The sequence below is a fragment of the Ahaetulla prasina genome, chromosome 2 (genome assembly GCF_028640845.1).
Source record: "Ahaetulla prasina isolate Xishuangbanna chromosome 2, ASM2864084v1, whole genome shotgun sequence".
Lineage (NCBI taxonomy): Eukaryota > Metazoa > Chordata > Lepidosauria > Squamata > Colubridae > Ahaetulla > Ahaetulla prasina.
In genome coordinates this window covers 74,606,092-74,633,192 of record NC_080540.1, presented here as the reverse complement: position 1 = coordinate 74,633,192, position 27,101 = coordinate 74,606,092, and the positions used below count along the sequence as shown (strand labels likewise).

Here is a 27,101-nt window from a genome sequence, read left to right as displayed (position 1 = left end):
GGAGAGCGAAGGCAGATGGAGGCGAATCCATCGGTGACTACATGGCCGCCCTAAGGAAAGCGTCCAAGGACTGCGGATACCGCGACCTAGACGAGGTGCTCCTCGAGCAACTCATCCGAGGGGTCAGAGACATCCGTTTGCGGCGGCGGCTGCTAGCAAAGAGCAACCTAACGCTGGCCAACGCTCTGGACGAAGCCAGAGCACATGAAATGTCCACCCAAGCGGCGGAGACACTGCAAAAGCCTGTCCCACCAAAGGCGAGCGAAGCCAACTCCAGTGCACCAGGAGGAGGTTCAGACCGAATCCGACGGTGAAGATGAGGAAGGGGTCTGCCGAACCGAGAAACGCGACAAAGGGGACCGAGACGAATGCGGAAGCTGCGGTGGTCAACACCAGCGCCAACGCTGCAAGTTTAAGGACGCGACATGTCGGCGGTGCGGGAAGAAAGGGCACCTAGCTCAAGTTTGTCGAGCGGCCCAACCTTCCCGCCGAAAATTCAAATCGGCCAATCAGAGCGCGGAATCGGCAAGGCGACCCGCGATTGGCTCAAACAAAAAAGGCGCGGATTCAAACCAAACGACTGTGGTCATAGGCCGCGCCTCGACCCGAGTGGAGAAGAAGATCTTCACCAAACCAAAAATAGAGGGAGTACGGTGCCGGCTCGAAGTAGACACGGGATCAGCGATCACCATCATGTCCTGGGACACTTTGGCGAAGTCACTGCCGTCAGTCGCGAAGCGCCACCTGCAAGCACAACGGCTACGAGTCCACGACTACCAAGGGAATCGCATCCCTGTTCGAGGGACCACCTCCGTCCGAGTCGAGTACGGACCACACAAGAAGACCCTGCCCATCACGATCGTCGAAGGGACCCTGCCCAGTCTGTTGGGACTAGACTGGTTTCGTGCCCTGGGCATGGGAGTGACTGGCATCTACAGAAGTGACTGTAACCTGAAAGACATTCTCTTTAACGAGTTCGAAGATGTCTTCAAGGACTGCCTGGGCAAGTACAAGGGGACCCCTATTTCCTTCAACTTAGACCCCCAGGTAGCTCCCATTAGGCTTAAGGCGAGGAGAGTCCCTTTTGCCCTAAAACCAAAAATTGACAAGGAGCTAGATAAGCTCATAAATCAGGGGATTTTGGTGCCAGTCGATCACGCAAAGTGGGAGACGCCAATCGTCACCCCAATAAAACCAGACGGGTCAATTAGAATTTGCGCTGACTACAAGGCGACGCTTAACAAAGCCTTACAGAAAAGCGCTTACCCGGTTCCCGTGGTGCAACACTTGCTGCACTCTTTGGGGCGAGGGCAAGTCTTTGCAAAGTTAGACTTGGCCCAAGCCTACCAACAACTGCCCGTAGACGCCCGCACAGCCGAAGCCCAAACGATTGTAACGCACAGGGGGGCCTTCAAGTGCACCCGATTGCAATTTGGGGTGAGTGTGGCACCAGGGCTGTTCCAAAACCTAATGGAACGACTTCTGCAAGGGCTCCCAGGGGTAGTTCCCTACTTCGATGATGTCCTGATTTCAGGGGAAAACGTAGAGGAATTGGGGGAGCGTTTGAGAAAGGTTCTGGGCATTTTCCGGACAGCCGGATTAAAAGTCAAGGTAAACAAATGCCAGATAGGGGTCGAATCCGTCGAATTCTTGGGCTACCGGATAGACAAGAAAGGAATTCACCCCACTGAGAGCAAGGTCAAGGCAATTAGAAAGGCTCCAGCGCCCAAAAACAAAGCAGAGCTACAGGCATTCCTGGGGCTAGTGAATTTTTACGCGGTCTTTTTGAAAAACAAAGCGACCGTTGCTGAACCGCTGCATAGGCTTTTAGGAAAAAATACTGTTTGGTCTTGGGGAAAGTCGGAAAATAGGGCTTTCGAAGCAGTAAAAAACCTGCTCTCAAGTGACAGCCTGCTCATCCAATATCATAACTCATTGCCCCTAGTGCTGGTTTGCGATGCCTCCCCTTACGGGGTGGGGGCTGTACTCAGCCATAGACTTCCAAACGGCACAGAAGCCCCTATAGCTTTTTACTCTAGAACGATGTCCTCCCCAGAGAGGAACTACAGCCAATTAGATAAAGAAGCACTAGCCATTGTGTCAGGGGTGAAAAAATTCCACGAATATGTTTTTGGGCGGGATTTTGAAATCGTGACTGACCACAGACCGCTACTAGGGATACTGGCTGGCGACCGCCCAACGCCTGTGGCACTTTCGCCACGCTTGACCCGATGGACTATTTTCTTAGCCGCTTATTCGTACAAGCTGCAGCATCGACCAGGAAAAGAAGTGGGGCATGCAGACGCGTTAAGCAGATGCCCACTACCAGGGGCAATCGAAGACCCCACTCCGGAGACGCCCATCCTGCTTATTGACTCTTTGGACTCTGGCCCAGTCACATCTAAGGAAGTGGCTCGGGCATCATACCGGGACATTATGTTAAGGACTGTACTCGGTTGGGTACAAAGAGGGTGGCCCGCTGCGCCGGGCTTAACGCTTTAAGGAATTTGTTAAAAACGGGATGAGCTCTCGGCTCAAGGGGTGCCTGTTATGGGGTGATCGTGTGGTAATCCCGATAAACTAAGGGAAAGGTACTGGACCTCCTCCACGAGGGCCACCCAGGGATCGTCCGGATGAAGGGGCTAGCGAGAAGCTATGTGTGGTGGCCACTCATGGACTCAGAGATTGCTGAGAGGGTGGGGAAATGCCAGGCTTGCCAAGAGTCCAGACCCCTACCCCCAACGGCCCCAGTCAGGGAATGGGAAAAACCCCAAGGGCCCTGGTCAAGAATCCACATTGATTTTGCTGGCCCTTTCCATGGCCAAACTTTCCTAGTGGTTGTCGACGCATTCTCTAAATGGTTGGAGATCATACTCATGAAATCCACTACGGCCGAGGCAGTAATCGCAGCCCTGCGCCACTTATTCGCAACCCACGGGTTGCCTGATACTCTAGTGTCCGACAACAGGCCGCAATTCACGGCAGCCCAGTTCGAAGAATACTTGGCAGAGGAGGGCATCCGACATGCCCTCTCTGCGCCTTTCCACCCTGCGTCGAATGGCCTTGCAGAGCGTTCCGTCCGGAGCGCTAAGGAGGCATTGTCCAGGCTCAAGCCAGGTGACTGGCAAACAAAGATAGACTTCTTTCTGGCCGTTCAGCACAGAACCCCAAGCACTGCTACAGGCAGAAGCCCAGCCGAATTATTGATGGGACGGAAACTCCGGTGCCCACTTGACCGCTTGAGTCCCCATTACACACCAGAGGGTTACAAGGGGGAAATAGACAAAACAAGGGAATTGGGCATAGGCGACCGAGTGTGGGCCCGCAACTATGGGGACGGCCCAAGTTGGCTCGCAGGGCAAATAATAAAAGCAACCGGCCCAAAGTCATACTTGGTCGAATTACAAGACAACCGAGTATGGAGGCGCCACATAGATCAGATAAGGAGACGAATAACTGAACAAACTAAGCCACAGGAAACAAATTATGACCCCTCCTTATTTGAACCCACAGCTGACCATGACCCGGGGGAGGCGCAAGACTTAGCTGAGGTCCCGGAGGTCCAGCAACGCCATCAGGTTCCCGAGGGAAACGACAGGGAAAATTACAAAAGTAATCCAGGGCCGGATGGCCAAGAAAAAGAATCTGCAAATAATCCAGGGCCCGATGGCCTAGAGACAGAGCTGGGAGGAGAAAACAGACCCTCCGAACAGCTCAAAACACCACCCAGGACTGAACCGCGCAGGTCTGAAAGAACTAGGAGACGCCCAGGTTATTTGTGTGACTACGTCGAAAAATAACATGTAAATAAAATGCAAATAGAGGCAAAGTGTTTTCTGGGAGGGGAGGAGTGTTATGTATTCTTGTATGTACCTTTAAATATTTGGGCCGGAAATCAGCACGTTGCTGATTGGACGAAGCCGCCAGTAGAACTGTATAAAAGGAGAGGTTTTTCCCCCAGCCTGTTGCTGGGTTCACCCTATATTAAAGAGCTGTTGTCACTACCCTGGTCTCCAGCCTCGTTACTTCCCGAACTTAACAACCTGTATAAAATGTTTTATAGGTGGCACGTTCCACCGGCGAGGCTAGCAAAAATGTTTAAAAATATGTCCACCTAGTTGGAAATGGAATCAAGTACCAGGCACATACTACTATATGTGGTGACTGTGTCCAAAAGCAAAAAAATTCTGGACCAAAGTATCATGTGGTTAGAAAAAAACATTAAGGCAACATATAGATTTTAAACCAGAAGTATTTCTATTAGGCATAATACCAGAAAAATAGGACAAAGAGAATGTATATTTGATATTACATGTTTTAACAGCAACAAGAATTGTATTTCCACAATATTGGAAAAACGAGGAAACATCAAGAGAAGAAGACATAATTTAAAAAAATTAGACTGTGCAGAAATGGATAGTTTAACACTGAAGATTAAAGAAAAAGAAGACTAAGAATACTTCAGAATTTGGGACTTGTTGCCGCATTTTGGGACCTTTCTTGCGACATGGGGATGATGCAATGGTTGTAAGTGTGAAAAACGATCATGTCACTTTTTTCAGTGCCATTGTAAATTTGAATAGTCACTAAACCAGTGGTTGTAACTCGAGGAACACCTATAGTAGGGGTCTAAATAGTGTGATTATATTTGCTTTTTTAAACCCAAACAAAAGTCCTAGTTTATATGTCACCCAAGGAATGAGGAGATGCATAAAATGACATCTTTTTCTGCCTCTTCCGATTTTTGGTAAAAGGAAATCCCTCCTCCATAGGTGATGGTAACACCAGCAAGGGCAGGTTAGTCACCACTTGTTTGGTAGAATTAACCAATAGACATAGTAACATAGTCATTATCTCCTGACAGTCATTTGGCTGTTCAACCACGACTCCCAACATTCCTCACGTTATCCCATCTAGTGGTTGCTGGTGTGAGTTGAGGTTCAGTGACATTGGAGAATCACAGATTCCTCCATTCCTCCTGTTGTAATCCTCACATTCTGATTAGAGCCGTGGTGGTACAGTAATTAGAATGCAGTATCGCAGGGCTAACTGCTCACTCCAGGGGTTCGATTCTGAGCAGCTCAAAGTTGACTCAGCCTTCTAACCTTCCGACGTCAGTAAAATGAGGACCCAGATTGTCGGGAGCAATAGGCTGACTCTGTAAACACCATAGAGAGGGCTGTAAAAGCACTGTGAAGCAGTATATAAGTCTAAGTGCTATTGCAGTTACATTATCTTCTATTGTGTAGACTGTAGACAGATGAGCAGATTCCCTCTGCTATTGACCATTTTTTGGTTTTGCTTTTGTCAGTTGTGGTTGGCTTTTAAGAGAAGGGGAGCATTGAAGAGGTTACCAGTTCTCATTACTGAGAACTGGAACCCAATTACTATCTTGGTTAAGTGATTGGTTAATTATGTTCCATATAAGTGGATTCTGATCTTTGCAAGTATAGCTACATTATGACATTTGAGCAGTTGCTGTACCAAATGCTAGATTGCAGTTAATGTCTTGACTGCTTGTTCCTTTATGGTTGATGGTTGATTCTAAAGAGTCTAAAAGAAGTTCTCCACCAATTTGATATCTTTATTGCCAATTACAATGCTGGTTGTTGTATCTTTGCTCATGATTTTGGTTTTCTTTCTTTTTTTAAAATTTTATTTTTATTACGATTTTCTTTTTTCATAACAATTGTACATATTCAATAGAACCGTGACATTATTGTATATTTTGGATCTATCTTCCATATAATTTCTATATACATTATATACATCTAATCATCAATAGCTTTATATATATTTTGTTTTCTATTTCTATTGATTATCTATGTGTACCAATTTTCCCAGACTGCATAGTATTCTGAATCTTCTTTTTCTTGTAATTCTATGGTAAGCCTATCCACTCCTGCGCAATCATATACTTTTTGGATAATCAGACTCTCTGGTGGTATGTTACTGAGTTTCCAATATTGCGTGAACGCAATCCTTGCCGCTGTTAGAATATGCAAAATCAAATATCTTGTTTTTTTATCAAGTTTTATCTGAAGCATTCCCAAGAGAAATGTTTCTGGGTTCAGTTCAGTTTGGCATTTTGTTATATTCTGTAACCATCCCTGTATCTTAACCCAGTACTTTTTCGCTTTAGGGCATATCCACCAGACATGAAAGAAGGTATCTTGATGATGATTACATTTCCAGCACTTTGGACTTAGATTCGGGTACATTTTGGCCAACCTAGCTGGCGCTAGGTGCCAGCAGTAAAGCATTTTATATTGATTTTCTTTGTAAGCAGTAGATTTGGTTAATTTTAAATTTTTATTCCAGATTATTTCCCAATTATCTAAATCTATACTGTGCCCTATATTCTTTGCCCATGCAATCATTGATTCTTTCCCCATCTCTTCCATTCTATCAAACTCTAATAGGTAATTGTATAACTTAGATATTAATTTTCCTTCCGGGCCTATCAATAATTTTTGGTTTTCTTTCTATTTAATTTTAGTTCTATTTTTTTCTGAGGTACTTGACTTTCATTACTAGAGTTTGCAGATCCATTTCATTTTTGGTTAGAAGTATCATCAACATTTTGCAGATTATTAGTGTTTCTTCCTCCAATGTAAAACAATACCCTTCCAATCCAGTTTCCCTAGAGCCACTCTGTTTCATCTTGCTTTGTCCATACTGTTGCTTCCTGATCTGTATATACGTTTCTCATGAGGAGAAGAAGATGTTCTTGGATTCCCATTTTCTAAGCACATTCCACAGCTTGATGTGATTGACTCAATCAAAGGTCTTTCTATAATCAATCACGTACATAGTGACTTCCGTTTGGCCATTCTTTGGCTTTCTCAGTTATCAATGTACATCAGCAATAATGTTTTTTGTTCCTTGGCATTTTTTTGACCATCTGGCAACTCTTTTTCCACGTAAAATTCTAATCTGCGTTGGATGATTCTAAGCATTATTTTGCCAGCATGGGAATTAAGGATAATGTATGATACTTTGCACACTCTGTTAAGTCTCCTTTTTTTGGTATTGGAAGGTAGGCTGATATCTTCCAATTTGTTAGCCCCTATATCATTTTCCAGGTTTGCGGTCTTAGCTTGGTTTGAATCTTGACTGATTCTTTTTCTGTTGCTTGCTATACCTCAGTGGATATTCCATCGGTTCCTGTGTTGTCCAACTTGGTAACGATTGCAGTGCTGATCTAAATTAATCTTCTAGTATTATCTCAGTTAAGTAGGGAGTATTTAAATTTGCACTGAGACCACAAGGTGGTTGAAAAATGAATCAATCAAATGATTTTAATCTCTGAAGTATAAAACAGATGTTGCACTCACCTGATCCCTTTATAAAAGCTCTCCAGCCAAATAATTTCATCATTCTTTGATAGTCTTGATGGTGCAGAGAGCAGACCAGTGTAAGAGCTATCCAAATGAATGTATGGCACACACATTCCTCTTTCAAATTTTGTTATACTGCCCCCAGAGGTGATTGACTCCTTTTGCCTAACAGGAGGACTGACCCTAGCGCCGAATATAATATTTGTGTGAAATATTTTGCTGTTTTGTCATGTGACATAGATACCTTTACCTTTCCTGAGTTTTTCTTCAGTGAATAGTGAGGATACTTTGGGAGTTTGATATCCCAGTTTGAAGAGAGGCTTCCTCAAACTAACCTGCTGCCTTTTTTTTTTTTGGCTGTTTTAATAATGTACTGTCCCCTTAATATCCTAATTCTGATTTGACATCTGTGGAGCGGAGGGGGCTGTGTGTGGTCTTAGGGGATTTGGCAGTGAAGTATGACATATCATTCCTTTTATTGGAAGACTGTCAAAACCATTCCAGATGTGTGGTGAAGAAAGACTGTTTTCCACCAAGAGGCAACATAGTTGAGGAATTAATGGAGTGGGCTCCACATAAAGGCACGTTAGTGGGAAAAATTCCAATGTTTCTGAGGGATGGGAAGAGGCAGAATGACTTATTATTGCCTTCTATCCTAGTCTGAATAATTATGTCCAGCCAAAATGCAACCAGGTGGAAAGGAAGCCAAATGGAAGAGCAGCAGTAGGACAGTTGCTGTAATGTTGGGCTCTGACATGCAACCCACAAAGATCAGAACAGGAGGTTTCTGTCCCTGCCTGGCCTCAAATGGATGATATCTTCCATTACACCTAAACTTAGTTGGAAGCATCACTTGACTGTGAGAGAGCAGGTTGTCCACAGATGGTGCTTCAGGTGCACAATCTCTTCTACCCTGTGCTTTGATCCTTGCAAACCTACATCTAAGAATGTATATGATGCCCAATGCAAAATACCCAATAGACATGAAAAGTCAGTGTTCCCATTTACTTCTTTTTAGGAATGAATTTTAAGTGCCTTGAGCATTGTGTGACCTGCTATCATCATGAGCGATGCAGTTTCCCAACAGAAGTGTTGAGTCTCAAGTAGAGATCTGCATTCTGCAAAGTTTAGGTATAAATCTTACCCCGGGGTGGGTTCTACTTACCTCCGCTACCGGTTCTCAAAGGGAATGCGCGCGCACCTGCTTTGCATGCATAGAAGCTTCTGTGCATGCGCAGATCATTCATGATGATGTCCGGGTGGGTGGGCAGAGCCTCCTGCTGCCGTTACCGGTTCGCAAAAAACGGACTGAACCAGGAGCAACCCACCCACTGATCTTACCCCAGCACTTTGAAGAGCTTTTGTGATGTCAGATATGCAAATTATTCCACTGCAATGATTAGCAGAACAGGAAGTGAAAAGGGTTTCTTTTCATCCATCTGCATCTCCTACTTTTTATGCCTGAAATAAATAATCAGTGTGACTCTGACAATAGTCTCACAGGTCTGGAAATTATTTATGGTATCTGTAGCTTTACTTGCCCATCAAACCAGGGGTGGGTTCTACTTACCGGTTCGCAATGGGACCGTGTGTGCGTGCAATCACTTCACTTGCACACACACTTCTGCACATGCGCAGATTGTTCATGATGATATCCAGCTGGGTGGGTGGAGCCTCCCGCTGCTGTTACTACTGGTTCACAAGAACCGGACTGAATAGGGAGCAATCCACCACAGCATCAAACCCCTTGTTTATAAGAACCTATTTTGTGGATCTTGACCCGTGGCTGCCTTTTTTATCATACAGTTTTGGAGACCACTTTGCACACTTGGGATCCTTTCTGCATTTTATATTCCTTCCGTCTTCCTAGCATTGTGCCCTTCATAAACAGGAGAAATAGAAAAAAATGCCTGTGAGAGATGGGAGCCTTCACCATTAACTCCTATGTATCTGATAGCTGAAAATGCAATGATCTAGTAATGACAGTCAAGGAGCATTGTGGAAAAAAAATGGGGCTAAGGTGGAATATAAAGAAGACCACATCAATGGCAACAGGTAGAATAACCAACCATAGAATTGACAAGGAAGCTAAAGTAGTGGGTAGTTTCTGCTTTTTAGGATCAGTCATGAACAGTAAAGAAATCAGCAGTCAGACTAGCATTTAGTAAGTCAGCCATGAATGCCTTGGAAAAGATATCCAAATAATATGATGTGTTTATCATATCATTTGTACCATTTACCATATGTGGGTACAAAGATCAGAATAAAGTAAGCCATGGCCTTCCCTATGGAAGCAAAAGTAGAAGAAGCAGAACAGGATGAATATTCACACTTTTGAACTTTGACATTGGAGAAGTCTCCTCTTGAGAACACAGTGGACAACCAAAAAGCAAGCAAACAAATGGATCATTGAGCAAATGAGCCCAGAGTTTTCCCTCAAGACACAAACAACCAAATTTAAATTATCCTACTTCAGACACATTATGTAAAAATTTAGCTCTCTAGAAAAGTCTCTAATGTTGACCGACGTGGAAGGAAAGAGAAGATGACAACTAGTTATAAGATGGATGATTTGATTACAATGACAGTGAGTGCACTAAAGAATGAGGCTAAGGGCAGAAGATAGCTATAGAACCTGGTTGCCAAAAGTTAACACTGGCTTGATGGCCAGTCAGTCATATATAATAGGACAGTGAGGCAATCTTGGTGTTGTACTTTAAGAGAACAAAACATACAAAATGATGTCATGGTGAAGAAGGCAAGTCAGAAATATCCAGCTCTCAATAATGGGGCAGCAGCAAATATTTTAACTTTAAAATTGAATCATTAAATCCATTTGTATTTCCCTTAATTTTCCTGTTTCCTCTCCACGCACTCCCAAATTGTGGTGTTGGATTGATTTTTAAAAATTGTTTTATTTCTTAAATTTATTGGCCACCCATCTTAATACAGGGTAACTTGGAGGTAATCTTGAAGGGCTTTGGGACTGCAGATTGCCCATCCTATGGAGAGATCCAGAGCAGGCTTCTTCTGGAATAAGCTTTAAACTGGGCTGCAGTAGTTGAGTCTTTTTTTCAGGGTAGCAAGAAGGTGCACCAAATGATTAAATGCTGAGCCAAGATGATGGGGGTGAAATGAAGTCTGCCAGAGCCGAATCTGGTATGTGGGGAGCAGGCTGAGGTCAGGATTGATTGTTTATCTCCTTCCAACTTATAATTGCTCAACAACTTCTTCCACATGTCATCCTATTTGCTTCCCTCCCCCCTCCTTCCCTCCTTCTGCTGTGATTTATGCAAAAAACCTGTAGGAAAGTGGAAGATGTTGCTGGGAATTTTGGATTTAGAGAGGCAAAACGAGGTGGAGAAACAAAGCTACTGAAACAAAGGCATTGCAAGGAAGGCACAATTTAGCAAGAACAGATTAATGAAATAAAATTGTGTCTGAGAATTTGGCTGGAGGCGCAGAGAGCCTGGCAATGAATTTCAATAATTCCCGAGTCAGACCTGAGCAATCCTGTTAGGTATTGCGAAATATTCCGTAGTCAGATTCTTACAGCCAGTGCTGATTTAAAAGGTCAGAGATATATGGTCTGGTTTATCCTCCTGGGGAGTAAGGGTCATAAATACACAATTATACTTCGTAGAATAGTTCCAGCCCAGCCAGAGAAACAGCTGATGAATGCCTAGGAAGCCAACTGGAATGCTGGTCTCCAAGGATGCTTTCTGTATTGGCATGCCTGTTAACAGCTGGGAACTATTCAGCATGACAAGCACCTGACTCCAAGCTCACCATCTTCAGGGGCAAAAACAGATAGATTTTCTGCATGTGCCAAACAATCCCTTTGGGGATTTCTCTTCCTCAGGCTTGTATTTTCTCATTACTATACAACAGAACAATTACGTTGTGCAATTGATACTAGCCATCTGACTTGACAGAGGCCTCTTCTCACAAAGACTGTTTCCATCTTTTTTTTAAAAAAAAAAAAACCTTTATCATACAGTATTCCAGCATTACAAAAGAGGAAATGTTAATACAGTGAATTCCACAGTGATGACATTCAGGAATATGTGTGATGTTTATATATTGTAATATCACATCCTCCTGACCTTAGTCATATTTAACAAGAGAAAGCTCAAATAAATTTCAATCTGCAAATATTTTTCTGTAACAAGTAGACTATCGAGAAGAAAAATAAACACAGATGGTATTCTTTTGCAGGTATTGTATCTCCTCCTACGTTGAAGAACAACAGGCAACATGCTTCATCAATTTGGTGGGCTACATCTCATGATGAGCATTTTTTATTTATCACCATGTCAGCTGCTTTGACCATTAGGCACATTGAAACTTCTCATTACCCTAAAGCAGGGATCTCCAACCTTGGCAACTTTAAGACTTATGGACTTCAACTCCCAGAATTCCTCAGCCAGCTTTGCTGGCTGAGGGATTCTGGGAGTTGAAGTCCATAAGTCTTAAAGTTGCCAAGGTTGGAGACCCCTGCCCTAAAGCATCATGGCCTTGCTCAATGAGGGTGAGGAACACAGCTGAAGAGCATCTGCCGGGCTTCAGCTTTTTATAAAGGTTTTTGAAGGGTCCTTGGTGCTCTCTGAGCTTGGTTGTTAGGTTGCAGACATTTCATTGCCCAAACTAGGTAATTTCATCTAATGATTACTAGTGATTGTTAGTGATGAAATCATTTCATCGGTAATGATTTTGTCTAGTTTGGAGTATGAAAATTGGCAAGCAAACAACAAAACTCAGGAAGCATCAAGGACTCATTTCAACTCTGAACTACAAATACTCTCCTTCATTGGTAAAAAGGGTTTTAGTCAATATTTCTAGTTTCTCTTTTTATAAAAACCCTGTGTGCTCTTCTTTCATCTTTCTCCCCACATTTCTTTTCCTGACTTTTCCCCACAGTGTTCCAAGACCTCAAATCTACTCCAGCTTTCAGCAGCCACAGATAAGACTCATTTTGCAACTGTCAGGGAGTTATCCTTGTCACACAATTGACTGCTTTATAGAGCATTCATCCTTTAGCCTTTTTATCAGCCTTAAAAGAATCCTTCTGTCTTCACTCCCAGATAATGGCAACTCCTCCCAGCCTTTCAGATGGAAGACCCAGCTTTCATAGCAAGAAAAATTTATTGGGAAGCTGTCAGAGAATAAAAAAAAGATGGCCCCTCCTAAGCATTGGTGTTAATTTTCCAGGTTTAAACCCCATTCTTTTTACCAGCCATATTGCTGCTGAGACAAGGTGGATGTAACAAATACTATCTTTCTAGCCACCCCCTTCCTCTTCCTAACCAAAGTAGAAATCTGAACCAAGATTGCTTATACTGTATCCAATTTCCATGACATGAAGCCAATTGCTTCTTGACAAATTCAGTATATATATCAAGAGCGGAAACTTTTGTAGTAATTGATTTAGAGAAATCCTCCTTTATAATTCCTCTCCCCTCACGCCCCACCCCCCCACTTCTGTCCCTGAAACTTGTGAAGTTTGTGAAATTGAAAAAGATTAATTTTGGCATTTGTCATCTCACAGTACTTTCTTAGGTCTTACTCAGATGATATTAGAACTCCAGTTCCAGGCCCTACACCCTCCCTGAAACTAGAATTCTTGGAGTTCTGTTACAACTAAATTGGAGTTTTCTTACAACCAAGCAAAGAGAACACCACAGTTCTTGGAGTTTATGCCAAGTATGAAAATTCTCAGATTTTGTGCTTCTCAGTTTCAGAAGTGTGTGCTTTTTTAAACTAAAAAAGTTGTTTAATGAGTAAGAATAACACATTACAATATTATATTGCTTTTTTAAAAATACATTTTTTAAAAAAATGGGATTTAGCAAATTTTCTGAGGTACTAGTTGAATCTATTACTGTTGTCTGGCATGCACTGATTTTTATAAGAAATATATTTGTCATTTGACTTGCACTAGAAAATTAACAATACAGTCTCTCTTCATTTTATAACACAAAAAAATAGCAAAATAAATGCATGTGTGTATATCTTTCTATGCAAAACAGGACCACAAGAAAAGGTTATAATTGGATTGTTTCTATTTAGCATTCCAGTCTCCAGCCCTGCCCTTCTCTATTTCAGTTCTTTTCCCACCTACTTTTTATTCTTTCCAACCCAAAAGAATGTTGGAAAAATTATGTAAAGGGGCTCAGGACTGCTGCCCATCTGTGGGTCAACATGGTAATGTTTAAAAAAAACATCAATTAAGCAGAATAGGATTAAATTTGATGTAGGTGGAGAAGCCAATAAAAGATTAAGCTTGAAAAATCATCCATATCTGGCAACATGGCTATGGAATAAAAAACCCAGAAAGAAAATTCCCTAATGAATCCTTACACAGAGCCAACTGCAGTCAGATTGATTGATTAATTATGTGCCATAAAATCATTTTCAACTGCTAGCAACTACCTATATAGATTTTTTTCCATGATGACTCTATCCTTACTCTATTCTTTCAAGTCTCCCAATGGTGCATTCACCATTGCCACTATAGCGGAGTCCATTCATCTTGCTCTTACGGTATTATCTGGAAGAGGAATAAGGGGACTAAAATAGTGGACAGAACTGCAGATTGAAGCCCGATCCCTTGCTACATACTAGAGGTGGGATTCAGCAGGTTCTGACCAGTTCTGGAGAACCGGTAGCGGAAATTTTGAGTAGTTCGGAGAACCGGTAGTAAAAATTCTGACTGGCCCCGCCCCCATCTATTCTCTGCCTCCCAAGTCCCAGCTGATTGGGAGACAATGGGGATTTTGCAGTAACCTTCCCCTGGAGTGGGGAGGGAATAGAGATTTTGCAGTATCCTTCCCCTGCCATGCCCACCAAGCCATGGCCACAGAACCAGTAGTAAAAAAAATTGAAACCCACCACTGCTACATACGTATGATTGATGTTCATACATTGGGTGAGGCTTTGATGGCTCCCATTTCGGTCCACTTGGCTCCCTTTTTGCAGATGGTTCTGTGGAGCAGAGCAGAGAGGGCAGAAGTTCTCGAATGTGACTGATTGCTCCATTCTAAGACCCCTCCCTCCCCTTTCCTGGTCTTGTGATCTTGAGGAAATTTCCCCTTTAGTGGTCCCCCCCTTGCCTATTTTGTAGTTTTACAACCTTTGAGTTTTGGGGTTTTGAGAGGGCTTCATAAAGATTCCTACTCACCTGAACTAGACAAAAATAGAGGGAACAATAGAAGTTTGCAGTTTAATAAAGTTTTAAAGTTGCTCATCCTGAGAAAATCACAATCACAATTGAAAGCAAAGAAAAGTAGAGAGATCCCGGAGTAAACTGAATATATATATATTTAAAGATATACATTCTTAGGTTGAGTAACATTTTGGAGTACAACTAAGCATTTCTGCCAAAATCTTCGTGAAAAAGAGGAGTTTTGTAAAGGCATTAGGGAAAACAAGGCACTGATATGCCACAAGGAAGAGGGGTGCAATTTTTTCTCCAAAGCACTGGAAGGCAGGACAAAAAGCAATGGATGGAAATTTAGCAAGGTGAGGACCAACCTAGAACGTAGGAGAAATTTCCTAACAATTAAAACAGTTAATCAGCAGAATGACTTGCCTCCAGAAGCCATGGATGCTCCAACACTGGAGATTTTTAAGAACAGATTGGACAACAATTTGTCTGAAATGGTATAGGGTTTTCTGCTTGAGCAGAAGGTTGGACTAAAGACTTCCAAGATCCCTTCCAATTCTGTAATTTGGTTGTCACTTCATATCACCTTTTGCATTCAGTATGAATTCAGTAAACTAGTTCTTATGATTTGATTATGAGCCTGTTATTCAACTGCAATTGGCTATAGTCATATAGCACACCAAGCGATAACTATGCTTTACAAACTACAGTAGGTGGGCTTACAAAACACACTAAGCTAAAATCAAGTAAAACACATTATGCCTTTGTCTGATCTGCAGACCTGCTAATTAGTCAGTAGGTTGCTTGACATGTTGTGCAAACTCACAGCAAACCCTCTTCTCAGTGATTTAATATATAAATCACTGAGCTGTGTAAAGAAAGAAAATTGGGGGGAATTATACTATGATTCAATTGACCTTGATAAGTGGTAGGGATCCTATAGAGTAACTTTTTGTGTCTATCTAAATATTAAGCAACTGATCCATATCCTATATTTGCAAAAACACACGAGAAAATTCTGTTGGAAAGAGTGAGACTTTAATTGCAGCAAATTCTCAACCACTTGCTATAACTCACTTGTTGCTACTCCCATTTGTTAAATTGTGCCAAGCAATGACTTATCCAAGCTATGTGGTACAGAGAACATCTTCTATTTCAACTTATTTGTCCTAACTTTTTTGTTCTGTCGTTTTATTCCTGTCTCTTAGATCTCCTGGCCACTAACCGCTCAGTCCTGTTTCTTGGTCACCGGGGAAGTTTAGACTTTCGCTCGCTGTACCTAGATGAATACCGTGATCGCCTATTCATTGGAGGAAAGGACACTCTTTACTCGCTTCGGCTAGACCAAACTAACATGGATGTTAAGGAGGTAATGCTCTTAAGATGAATTGTTTACAGTCAGGTATTTGTAATAGTACTGATTATTTATGTAGGAAAAATTAAAATGGCTCCTCATAGACCTTTTTCATGGTGGCTTCTGAAAGGAGAGCAATTTATTGAATCTCATAGAACATAACATGAGAGAAGCCAGAGACTATGGCTTATTTATGACCATCAAATGGCCTCAGTACTCAGCTGAGATTGGAACTAAAATTTCACCATTCATGCTATAATTTAGGAATGTATTTATCATCAGCTTTTATTAGTGATTAGCATCTAACTGACCTTGTCTGGACTCCAAGCTAAGCAGGCTCAAGCCTGGGTAGTAGCAATAGCACTTAAGACTTATATACTGCTTTACAGTGCTTTACAGCCCTCTCTGAGCAGTTTACAGAGTCAGCCTATTGCCCCCACAACCCAGGTCCTCATTTTATTGACCTCAGAAGGATGGAAGGCTGAATCAACCATGAGTCAGTGAGACTCGAACTACCAAACTGCAGTCAGCCGGCAGTCAGCAGAAGTAGTCTGCAGTACTGCATTCTAACCACTGCACCACCACAGTTTTAGTACCTGGTGAATGGAAAGCTACGACTGAAATCTAGACTGGGAAGGCTCCTCTGTTCTTATCCCAGAAGATGACAAGTTATTTCCCTACTGTTGCCAAGAAAACTACGTGGACACGTCTGTGAGATCATTAGGGATCAAGCTCAGCAAAGTCAAAGGAGACTTCAGTTTGAATAGTCTTGTAAGAATCTGACTAGTTGGAGACCTACTGTGGCGAAAAAGATGACCTTTTGGCAGTGGGGATAAATAGGACTAAGGTAGAAGAGAAGAAGACTTCAAATCCTAGGTTTTAGGCAGAAGGACTGGATGCCTGCCCTTTTCCACTGCAAGAGTGGCAGTCCACAGCTTGCAGATTACCGGTTCAGCCCACCGTGGGTACTCCAGCTGCTTCTCCATGACTACAGTAGCAAATAGGGAGAGAAATCATTGGATTCCCTGCTCTGTAAAAAAATTGGAAGTGAATTTGAAAACAGCCATCTTTCTGATTAATGGTTTGCAAATGGTTTGATTTGCTTTTATACTTGTGTTTATTAATCTTAGTTATTTATTTCCCTCTTGCTGGTCAGTTTAAATATTATTGGGAAAACTTGGCATAAAATGTATACTTAATATTAGTCTTCCACATGGTAATAGTCAAGTGGCTCTACAAACACATTAAGTTATGTTTGTTTTTATATTAAAGAAATGTTTAACAAGATAAAAACAATATAAATTTTAGAAAAGAAATAATGAATAGATAAGAAAGAAAATAGGAAAAAGAATACAGAAAAGAATGAAAAAGCAAAGATTACAAAAAATGGTTCCCAGTCTTCTTAGCAGTTATTATAGATGCTTTTATATTTTGTCCTCTCTCTCTAAATTTATATCATAATTTCCTGCTTAACAAAGTCTACCCTTTCTAATCAAAAGTTAATTTTCCTCTTCTTTTGCAAAAAGTCCATAAGGGGTTTCCAATCACTAAATATAATTATTTGTCTTTCCCTAATCAAGCAGGTCAATTTTGTCTTCCATTTTAATTCTGTTATTTTTAGCAACCATTCCTCCATTGTGGATATTTCAGAGTCTTGTATATTGACTTTTATTTGTCTCTGTGTGTGGTTTTAAATGTACTCATTGAATGTTGCTCTAGCATGACCAAGCACTTTTCAGTAGTTTTAGATCAGGATATTAAATCATCCCTAGAGGAGATTTTCTTCCATAGAAGTCGAAACTTGAGATGGACAGAAGGAGCTCTGCAAAGTCAGACCTAAGTTCTGGTAGAGTTAAGAGCAGAGTGAATTTTATTAATAGAAGCCAGAAATGTGACACCAGATTGGATAGATGGATGAGGGTTTTGCAAAACATACAATCCTAAAGAGATTATATTGCAATTAAAATAATTGAAAGCATGGGAAGCTGAGACACAATCAGGTTTTGAGTAATTTATAGAAGTTTACAAAAGGATTTCTGCTATACATGTTAAATGAGTAAATCAACTGCTAGGTCAACCTTAGTATAAATTGAGATAGGAAATGAGATCTGACAGGTTAGGAGTTTTTAGTACAAGTACTATGCAAACTTCTTAATGGTAATTGTTCTCTTTCTTTGTTCATTAATTCTGCGAGATAGGCTATTAACACTTTCATAAGTCTATAAAGAAAAAAATCAAGACTATCTAGAGGGAATCTGGCCAATGAGAAATTAAATCCAGAATTTTTTGCTCTCTTGGTCCGGCCAACATTGTTTTCTCTAAATCATGCATGTTGAAGAGAATTGCGTGATCCCATTTGTGCAAGGATGTATATTCAATGGAAGCTATTGGCAAATACATAAGGCTTCAACTTCAAGGTAAATTATGGACTGTGTCCCATTTGCTCTTTGTGGGATCACTGCAAATGCACAGAACTAATATGGCTGGAACATATGTTTAAATATATTCTATGACTAATGTAACAGGTTTAGTCAAGATAGGGTTTCCCATTGAAGCTTGTCTTCTTTGTATCATTGGTCGCTGCCTGACCCACATGAATCATAACAAACTTTTCCTCCAGTCCATGTAAAAATGTAATATAAAGTTACTCTACCTAAATCGGGTCTCAGTGAATTAGTCAGTAAAAGAAAAATGATTTCATTAATCTGAAGAATATAATAGCTGCAGTGACAACAGAAGAAACCTAGTTATATCTATATGTACTGAACCTAGACTGAAGAGATTTATGTGTATGGATGTTTGGGAGAAGAGGGAATCCAATAGATAACTGCATTCTGAGTGTACAGCTATATATGTCTTGGAATTAGTTCTGCTTTCTTTAATCTGGTTCCATCCGGTGGTGGGCTGCTACTGGTTCGTCCCAGATTGGGTGAACCGGTAGTGGCAGCAGCGGGAGGCTCCGCCCACCTGCCTGGACGTCTCTGTGCATGAGCAGAAACTTCTGCGCATGCACAGAAAGGTCGCACACATACATGAGCGTCTGTACGCCCACGTGCAAACGAGTAGCAACCGAAATTGAAACCCACTACTGGTTCCATCGAGATGTTTTTTGGTTTTAATTTTTATAATCACTAGCCAGTATCACCATTAGCCATGCTAGATGGAAGGTTATAGAGGTTGGTCTATTGCAGGGGTGTCAAACTCACGTCTTCATGGTGGTGTCACGTGACATATCGGGACTTTTTCCCACTTTGCTAAATTGGGTGTGGACATAGCCAATGTGTGACGCATTTGACTTTGACAGCCCTGGTCTACTGTATAGAGGAAGGACTTTGACAGCCCTGCTCTACTGTATAGAGGAAGTCTTCATTAACAGCTTTGAAAAAAGTAGGAATCCAGCATGTAGGGAATAAAGATTCATAACCTATAGTTGCATTTGATCAGCTACTATTTTGACTTTCCGGTAAATGGCCCCCAGCCAGGGATGTTTGTCTTCTCTTCAGTTTATATATATAAAGAAAGGACATCTAAAACGACTTAGGTTTTGAAGCAGGAAGGATCACCAATAAGATCAGGGGTATTTCTGAACTGGTTTTATAGAGTTATCTGTTGAAAAATGTTCATTTTTCCCTTTAGATCAATTCCATCATGATCTTATGAGGCATCCTGGTTTATTCTGCTCAAATGTTGCATTAGTTATGATTACTTGATATTTACTTCATTAATGTTGATAGCTTCAGTTTTTGGTACTTCAGTTTTAAAATATGGCAGCTGAAAGCCAAAATTATGGTTTTCATTTCAGCTAGCCTTCAGGCTTTTATATTGCTTACCCTACTGACCTACAGGAGTTCATCCCTGTAAGTATTTTATTAATAAATGACATTGAGTCAAACTCATACGATATATTATATGGGACAAGTGCAAATTTATTCTTCTTAATTATATAGCTTCTTGGCTTCTTATGGCCATTTTGAAAGGAAGATTTTGACCACCACGGCACTTGGATGAAATCTTAGCCAGTTTTAAACTGTTAAGGTTTTTAGAAATAGCAATTTGTCATTTATGCATACCTAAGTTCCTGAGGGTGTGAGACCACACAAAAGAGAAATTAAAAGTCAACATTTACTCCTCTACACTTCTTTTTAAAAACGAATGTTTCTCTACAATTCTCTGCCAGCTCATCCGCCAGTAAAACAAACTTTATAAATCAGGTCTTGGCTTGCATAAACAAATAGGGATAAAAGTGCCAAATTGTGAGGTCAGGTTAGGGTTAATCAGAAGTCCCTTATTTAAGATTTTATCTTAATTCTCTCTTGTGTCATGAAACTACAGCTCAATAACATAATTACTATGTTTTTGTTTCAGATAAAACAATCCCAGAGACTCCTTAATATTTGAAATATTGAGATAGCCTCTTAAGTTCATTTTCTCAGAGTAGATAGATGAATAGATTAATTCCAAACAGCATAATAAAATTTAGTTCTATTAACATTGAACTGTGCTATCCTGCTCTCCCTCTCCCTCCCTCCCTCCCGACTCCCCCCCACACACACATGTGTTAGGAGTCTTTACTAAGACTTCAAGCCCAAATTAATATTCCCCAGCAATTCCCTTCACCAACACCAGCATACCCCCAATGAGTTCAACAGGCTACTCAAGAGAAGCCAGCACCAGTTCACAGCGCAAAAGCAAGGCAAATCCACTAGGCAAAAGGCAAGACCAAAGTTCCAGAGGCATGATCCGAAGTTCAAGGTACAGAATCCAGTCTGAGAGTCAAGACAAGAATCACAAAGGCTAAGAACACACAGCGAGGAAACGGACATGTTGTTCCCAGCATTGTTACAATCCACTTGCTGAACTAAATAGCTGCTTCCCGTCACCCCATCAAGAGGGGCAAGGCTGCCACCTCGCAAGTAGCCTGGCTGACTTTTGTTGTACCTGCCTCCTCTCAGTCCTATGTGTTCTTGGATTGGGAGGAGGAGGCAATTCTTCCTGATATCCATTGACCAGCTACAGCTGTGTGCCTTCTGTATCCGAAGCCTCTGGGCTTCCCAGCTGCAAATGTGCCTCTCCTATCCCTAGCTCAGCCGGTTGCTCATTCAGTTGCTCCACTGTGCTTGGCCCCTCTGCTCCTGGCTCATAGCCTCTGGCAGCCTCCAGATGTTCCTCCACATCTCCCCCAACATCTCTGGATCCTGCTGTTCCTTGTCTGAACTAACATCTGGGGAAGCGTCAGAGGAAGTCATCACACGAACTTTCTTTTTTTTTTCATGTCTTCTAGTTTCATTCTCTAGTTTTCACTTTTGATGATCCTAACATTTCTTATGAATGATCTAATTTCTGGTCCATTTTCTTAGCCTTGTATTCTTTCCATTGCCTTGCTTCACCTTCATCATCCTCGAGAAGCCCTTAATGTTGCTTCTGAGCCTTACCATGCACAACCCCCTCAACTTGCAAGCCATAGCCAGTGCATATAAAGCCAACCTGCTTTCCTTTGTTTTATTTATTTATTTATTGATCACATTTGTATACCGCCCTATCTCCCGAAGGACTCAGGGCGGTTCACAGGCAAATAAAAACATATAAATACAGTTTAAAATGACAATTAAAAAACTTATTCTAAAAAGGCCGAATTGTTAAAACAAGATAAATAATAAAACCCATTTAAAACCAATAAATTTAAAATCTAGTCCAGTCCTGCGCAGATGAATAAGTGTGTTTTAAGCTCGCGACGGAAGGTTCGGAGGTCCAGAAGTTGACGAAGTCCTGGGGGTAGTTCGTTCCAGAAGGTGGGAGCCCCCACAGAGAAGGCCCTTCCCCTGGGCGTCGCCAGACGACATTGCCTCGCTGACGGCACCCTGAGGAGTCCCTCTCTGTGAGAGCGCACGGGTCGGTGAGAGGTATTCGGTAGCAGTAGGCGGTCCTGTAAGTAATCCAGCCCTATGCCATGGAGCGCTTTAAAGGTGGTTACCAAAACCTTGAAGCGCACCCGGAAGGCCACAGGTAGCCAGTGCAGTTTTGTCTGCACCAATTGAAAATCACAACCACTTTCAGGAATCTGTTACTGCTGGTTGAGCGAGTGTGAAATGTGAACCGGGAGGCAGGAAGCATGGTCGATGATGGGCAGTCAATCTGCCAATTAAAAAAAGAAAACACCTTAAGGAGGAACATGCTTGCTTGAGTATTCCACCGACAATAGAAGCATGAGAGAGTTTTAAAAGCTGATTTTCTGCTTTTGGAAAGAATCTAGATTTTTTTGGCTCCTTGTAACCTACCTGTATGATTTTGCAGCTGTGGTATGAGATAGATGGGACCATGTCCAGTAGAAAATTGGGGTGGGAAATCTTGGTATGATAGGACTTGAGTATTTTCCTCTCTGGTGGATATGTGTTATTGTCTTTTCCTTTCGCTGATTATTTTCTTCTTTATTTCTCTTTTTGTTTAGAGCTTGTTTTGCTAAGCTTTTTTTTGACAGTCACTACATGTGATTTATAATGCTTGATTATTCTGTATTTAACTTTATTCTGAGTTATTCTTTCTTCCCTTCTGCTGTTTTGTTTAAATCCTGTCATCACTTCAGTGTTGTTGTACCTCATGAGTTCCATTCTTATTTTTGCTTGGTTCAACCATTTATCAATTGTCCACTTGTCTTTATGAATTTATTTGAACTACTCATTTTAATGACTGAGATGGTTTTTCCCCTTGCCTCATCTCTTTATTTGCTCGTCTTCTGTTTTTGACTGCATTTGGCATTTATTACATAACATAAATAAAACACTCTTTGGTTTATACTTATTTTAGAGTTAAGATTATTGCTTAATTTGCTCCTCCTTCTGCAGAGAGAAACTATTTTTTCTATGTTTACTGCTTTATAATGCCTTGGTAAGGCCACACTTGGAATACTGCGTTCAGTTTTGGTTGCCACAATGTAAAAAAGATGTTGAGACTCTAGAAAGAGTGCATAGAAGAGCAACAAAGATGATTAGGGGACTGGAGGCTAAAACATATGAAGAACGGTTGCAGGAACTCGGTATCCCTAGTTTAATGAAAAGAAGGACTAGGGGAGACATGATAGCAGTGTTCCAATATCTCAGGGGTTGCCACAAAGAAGAGGGAGTCGGGCTGTTCTCCAAAGCACCTGAGGGTAGAACAAGAAGCAATGGGTGGAAACTAATCAAGGAGAGAAGCAACTTAGAACTAAGGAGAAATTTCCTGACAGTTAGAACAATTAATCAGTGGAACAACTTGCCTCCAGAAGTTCTAAGTGCTCCAACACTGGAAATTTTTAAGAAGATGTTGGATAACCATTTGTCTGAAGTGGTGTAGGATTTCCTGCCTGGGCAGGGGGTTGGACTAGAAGACCTCCAAGGTCCCTTCCAACTTCTTGTTGTTATTGTTGTTGTTATGTCAGTTCAGAGTGGAGAGTGCTTTGTTGAATCCAAGAGTACTCAGTCCAAAGAGCTGCTCCATCTGCTTGCTTGGCTGCTTGTGGTCATTTGCCTTAACACTGACAGAGATCTGTTGGGTTGGAGGGAGATAAATAAATTCAATAATATTATCTCTGGGAGAGTTTTATTCCTGGTAACTGGAACCAACCTTACAGAAATTTTTGATGTTTCCAAAATATTGCGTAGAAAGTAGATCCTGAAACTTGGGATTTACTGAACTGAAACTACCCTTCTGACTCAGAAGATTCCCCAGTCCCTAAGACATGTTCTTCAATTGATTTGAACTCAAGTTTGTCTTCTTTTACAGATTTACTGGCCACCTCTTCCTGGGCAGAAAGAGGAATGCTTCCGGAAAGGAAAGGACTTAGCGGTAGGTCATCTCATTGCTTGTAAAATGCTTAGGCTAAATTTAATCTCCACTCTGTGATATATTTGAAATGCATTTGTCTGAAAATGTCTGCAATCACCTTGAACTCATTGGATTTTCTTTTTCAAAAGTTTCATTCAGTCCTTCTACCCAAATGATTCATCCATGGTTGAACATCACTTCCTGTCCTAACTTAAGGAAATTGCATTCTGTGAGGAAGGAGGAGATTAGGAATCTATTTCCACACTTACCCACAGCGCAAACATGACCTGGTATCTGCTGTGTCTTATGGCATTTTCCATCTGATGGTAGTTGGGTCTCAAACTGCCAACCTTCTGGTCCACAAGCCCAGAATTTGAATCGCTAGGCCACCACACCCCTTGTGTATAAATAATATGAAATAAACTTTTACTGCTTTGAGCTCAACTCCTATTCCTGGTTATTTTTGCCTGACTCTCATAGAGCTATTATTGAATAGTCTTTATGATTTGGTGGCCATTATTTTTCCAAGATGATCTAATGTTAACTTCTCTTTTGAGTTTTTGTGAACTTATGCTTGTGTCATCAGAGGTAGTATCTAATGCTTTTGTCTTTTCTTGGCTTCCCAGTGGATTGCTTTGTATTATACGTTCAAAATAGCATAGCTCCATCATTAGTGTTTCTGGGGAGTTGTCTAATCTTACTTATCTAATATTGAATGATATGTTCTTTTTGTGGGCTAGGGTATTCTCAGCACCACAGTTTAAAGGCATTAGTACAATGTCATCAGAATGAGCTGCCATCTTGATTCTAAGTTTATTCTTTGGGTACCATACTCTATATACCTTTGAAGTTTGGGATTCTTATTACTGAAATCCCATCTTCCTTGCAGATAGGGGAAGCAAGAACTGATTAGGTATTGATTGTAGAGCACATTCTCAGGAGCCATCAAGCTGTCTACTGGATTGCATTTTGATGTTAGATTCACTATAGATCTTATTACTATGCAGTGCCTATTCTTTGCTTCTACATCATGCAAGCAATAATCTGAGGCAAGGGGAGGGGAGAAATGTGGGGCCTATAAGGGCCCTGGGATCTTTTGTTGACAGTCTATCTCACTGTAATGGTTCCCAAGAGTTAGTTTCACTCCCTTCAGCCTTATGGTATTTATTTTGCAGTTTGCAAAAAAAGCTGCAGGCTTTGAGGAGAGTTTTAAAATGCTCATTCTTTGCTTGAACAAACACAAAATGAAAAAATCCATTCTTTTAGCTACAATATTATTAAAAAGTATTCTTTTCCCAGCATTTATGCTTTTAATAGGATACATGAGAACTTGACCAATGTTATGCAGAAGGAATAGATCAATAGAAGCAATGATTACACATAGAATACACCAGCTATTAAAGACCTACTAATGTAATTGAGTTAAAAAGCCTTGTCTTCACTATCCTCCTTGTTGGTTAAAAGCATTGTTAGAATAATAAAAGTGGAAAATATATCCAGTTCTCCAGTACATTTTTAGACTGTGGCTTAGAGGTCCGATAACTCTTTCCAGCAGCTTGTTGCCAGACACATTCTAGGTTTAGCTTATAGTCTTTCCACTTATATAAAACGAAGGCTTAGGTAATACACACCAAGAGTCATTAAGGAATGTTGGATTTTTAGTTTTTCAAGGAACTCTTATTTTTACGTATCCATATTTATGTCCAATGCTATTCAGTGGATAGCAATAGCACTTAGACTTATATACTGCTTCATAGTGTTTTCACAGCCCTCTCTACAGAATCAGCCCCAACAATCTGGGTCCTCATTTTACTGACCTCGGAAGGCTGGAAGGCTGGAAGGCTCAGTCAACCTTGAGCCTGGTGAGATTTGAACTGTCGAACTGCAGCTAGCAGTCAGCTGAAGTAGCCTGCAGTGCTGTGCCACCTCGGCTCTTATAGCTCGGATGGAGCTGAAGAACTGAGTGTTGGTACTGAATTTGATAACAGTGCAAAAATAACTTGGCTTCTTGCCTCTCTTGGGATAGCAGAAGGAATGGAACAATTCTCTTGCTGCAGCTCTTGCTTTGATCCGTCCCCTGTAGGAGGTGAGACACAGCTTATCTGAGCAGAGGCATTTTGATGCCAGATATTGTGAGGAGGGGAAAGACCACAATTAATCTGCATTTGTAATTCCAAGCTATTCTGCCTTTGGTTTTATTAGAATTTAATACTGTCTGATTTTACATTTCAGTTGCCTTTTAACAATCATATAAATTATCCATCATAATTTGGTTGTATGACCACAGACAAATATTATGTAAACAACTCTATAGGAAATGCCGATTTGTTTTCTAAACAATTATTCAAGGCCATTATTTTAAATTTCTCCCTTTTTACTTAGGCACTGTTGCTCAGCTATTTGGACTTTCAGTTCATCAATAGGTGAATGTGCTTGTAGGCACTTTGAATGTTTTCTCTGTCTTAAGATTTGTGAAACAACCAGGTGTCTATTGGATAAAGAGGAAAGAAGATGAAATAAGATGGATAAGGAAAACAAATACAATTCTTATTTTAAGGTGCTTCTGTTTTCCCCATTGAATTCTAGTGCCATCTATGCTGAAGAAAAGAAGTTTCTTCTGAAGTATGTTTAAAAGGCTGAGAGTTAAAAGAGTTTTCTAAACACCACAAATCAGCAAAATGGAAACAGGTTAATCATAGCCGACAGATTCATTAGAACTCTCCACGTCATAGAAAAATAACAGTAGTACTAGAAGGAAGGGGGAGAAGGAAGGAGGAAGGAGAAAAGAAGAAGGAAGCTAATTCATGGGGAGAGAGTTGGATGCAGGAAAATAATTAGTTCAGGCCAGTCAACCTGGTGCCTTCCAGATGTTTTGAGTTATAACTCACATAATCCCTTGCTGTTAGATATGGTGGTGTATATATTTGCAGATATCTTTATTATAGTTTTACAATATCTATATTGTAATCTCGTTTGTAGCCTAGTCTGAGGAATAGGGAGCTCTTTGAAGCTGGGAATTTGAACCTTGAATTTCTGGATTCCTAACTCTTAATGGGAAATGAAAAAGACAGCCAGTGTGTTTAATAGTTGGGACTAGCACCAAGGAGATCCAGGTTATGTCCATCCTTAGCCATGAAACCCTGTTGGTTTGGGTTGTGGCAGTCATTCTTTGTCATTGGACTCCTTGACGCTCTCTGTTTTCTTGCAGAGATTTCATTAACAGCTAGATAACATCATCAATGCTAGCAAGAAAATAACCAAGCTCAGAGAGCATCAAGGACTCCATAGCTCAACCCTGAGCTACAAATATTCTCTTCTATTGGTACCATTTTCTGTCAATCCAATGATTCTCCAAGGATGGCTACTATTAGGATAAATTGAAAGGGAATCCCAGTGTAAGCAGCCTTGAGCTCTTGCCAAAAAGATGGGGTATAAATCCAATGAA

At 41.1% G+C, this 27,101-nt stretch overlaps 1 protein-coding gene across 1 annotated transcript in view; it reads left to right on the top strand.

The window, feature by feature from the left end:
- The window catches only part of SEMA3G (semaphorin 3G), a 114,267-nt gene that overhangs the window by 37,839 nt on the left and 49,327 nt on the right, over positions 1–27,101 (top strand). Inside the window, exons 2-3 of the mRNA XM_058168255.1 lie at positions 15,714–15,874; positions 23,615–23,677. Of these exons, the coding sequence (XP_058024238.1) occupies positions 15,714–15,874; positions 23,615–23,677 (224 nt within the window). The remainder of the gene's footprint in view (positions 1–15,713; positions 15,875–23,614; positions 23,678–27,101) is intronic.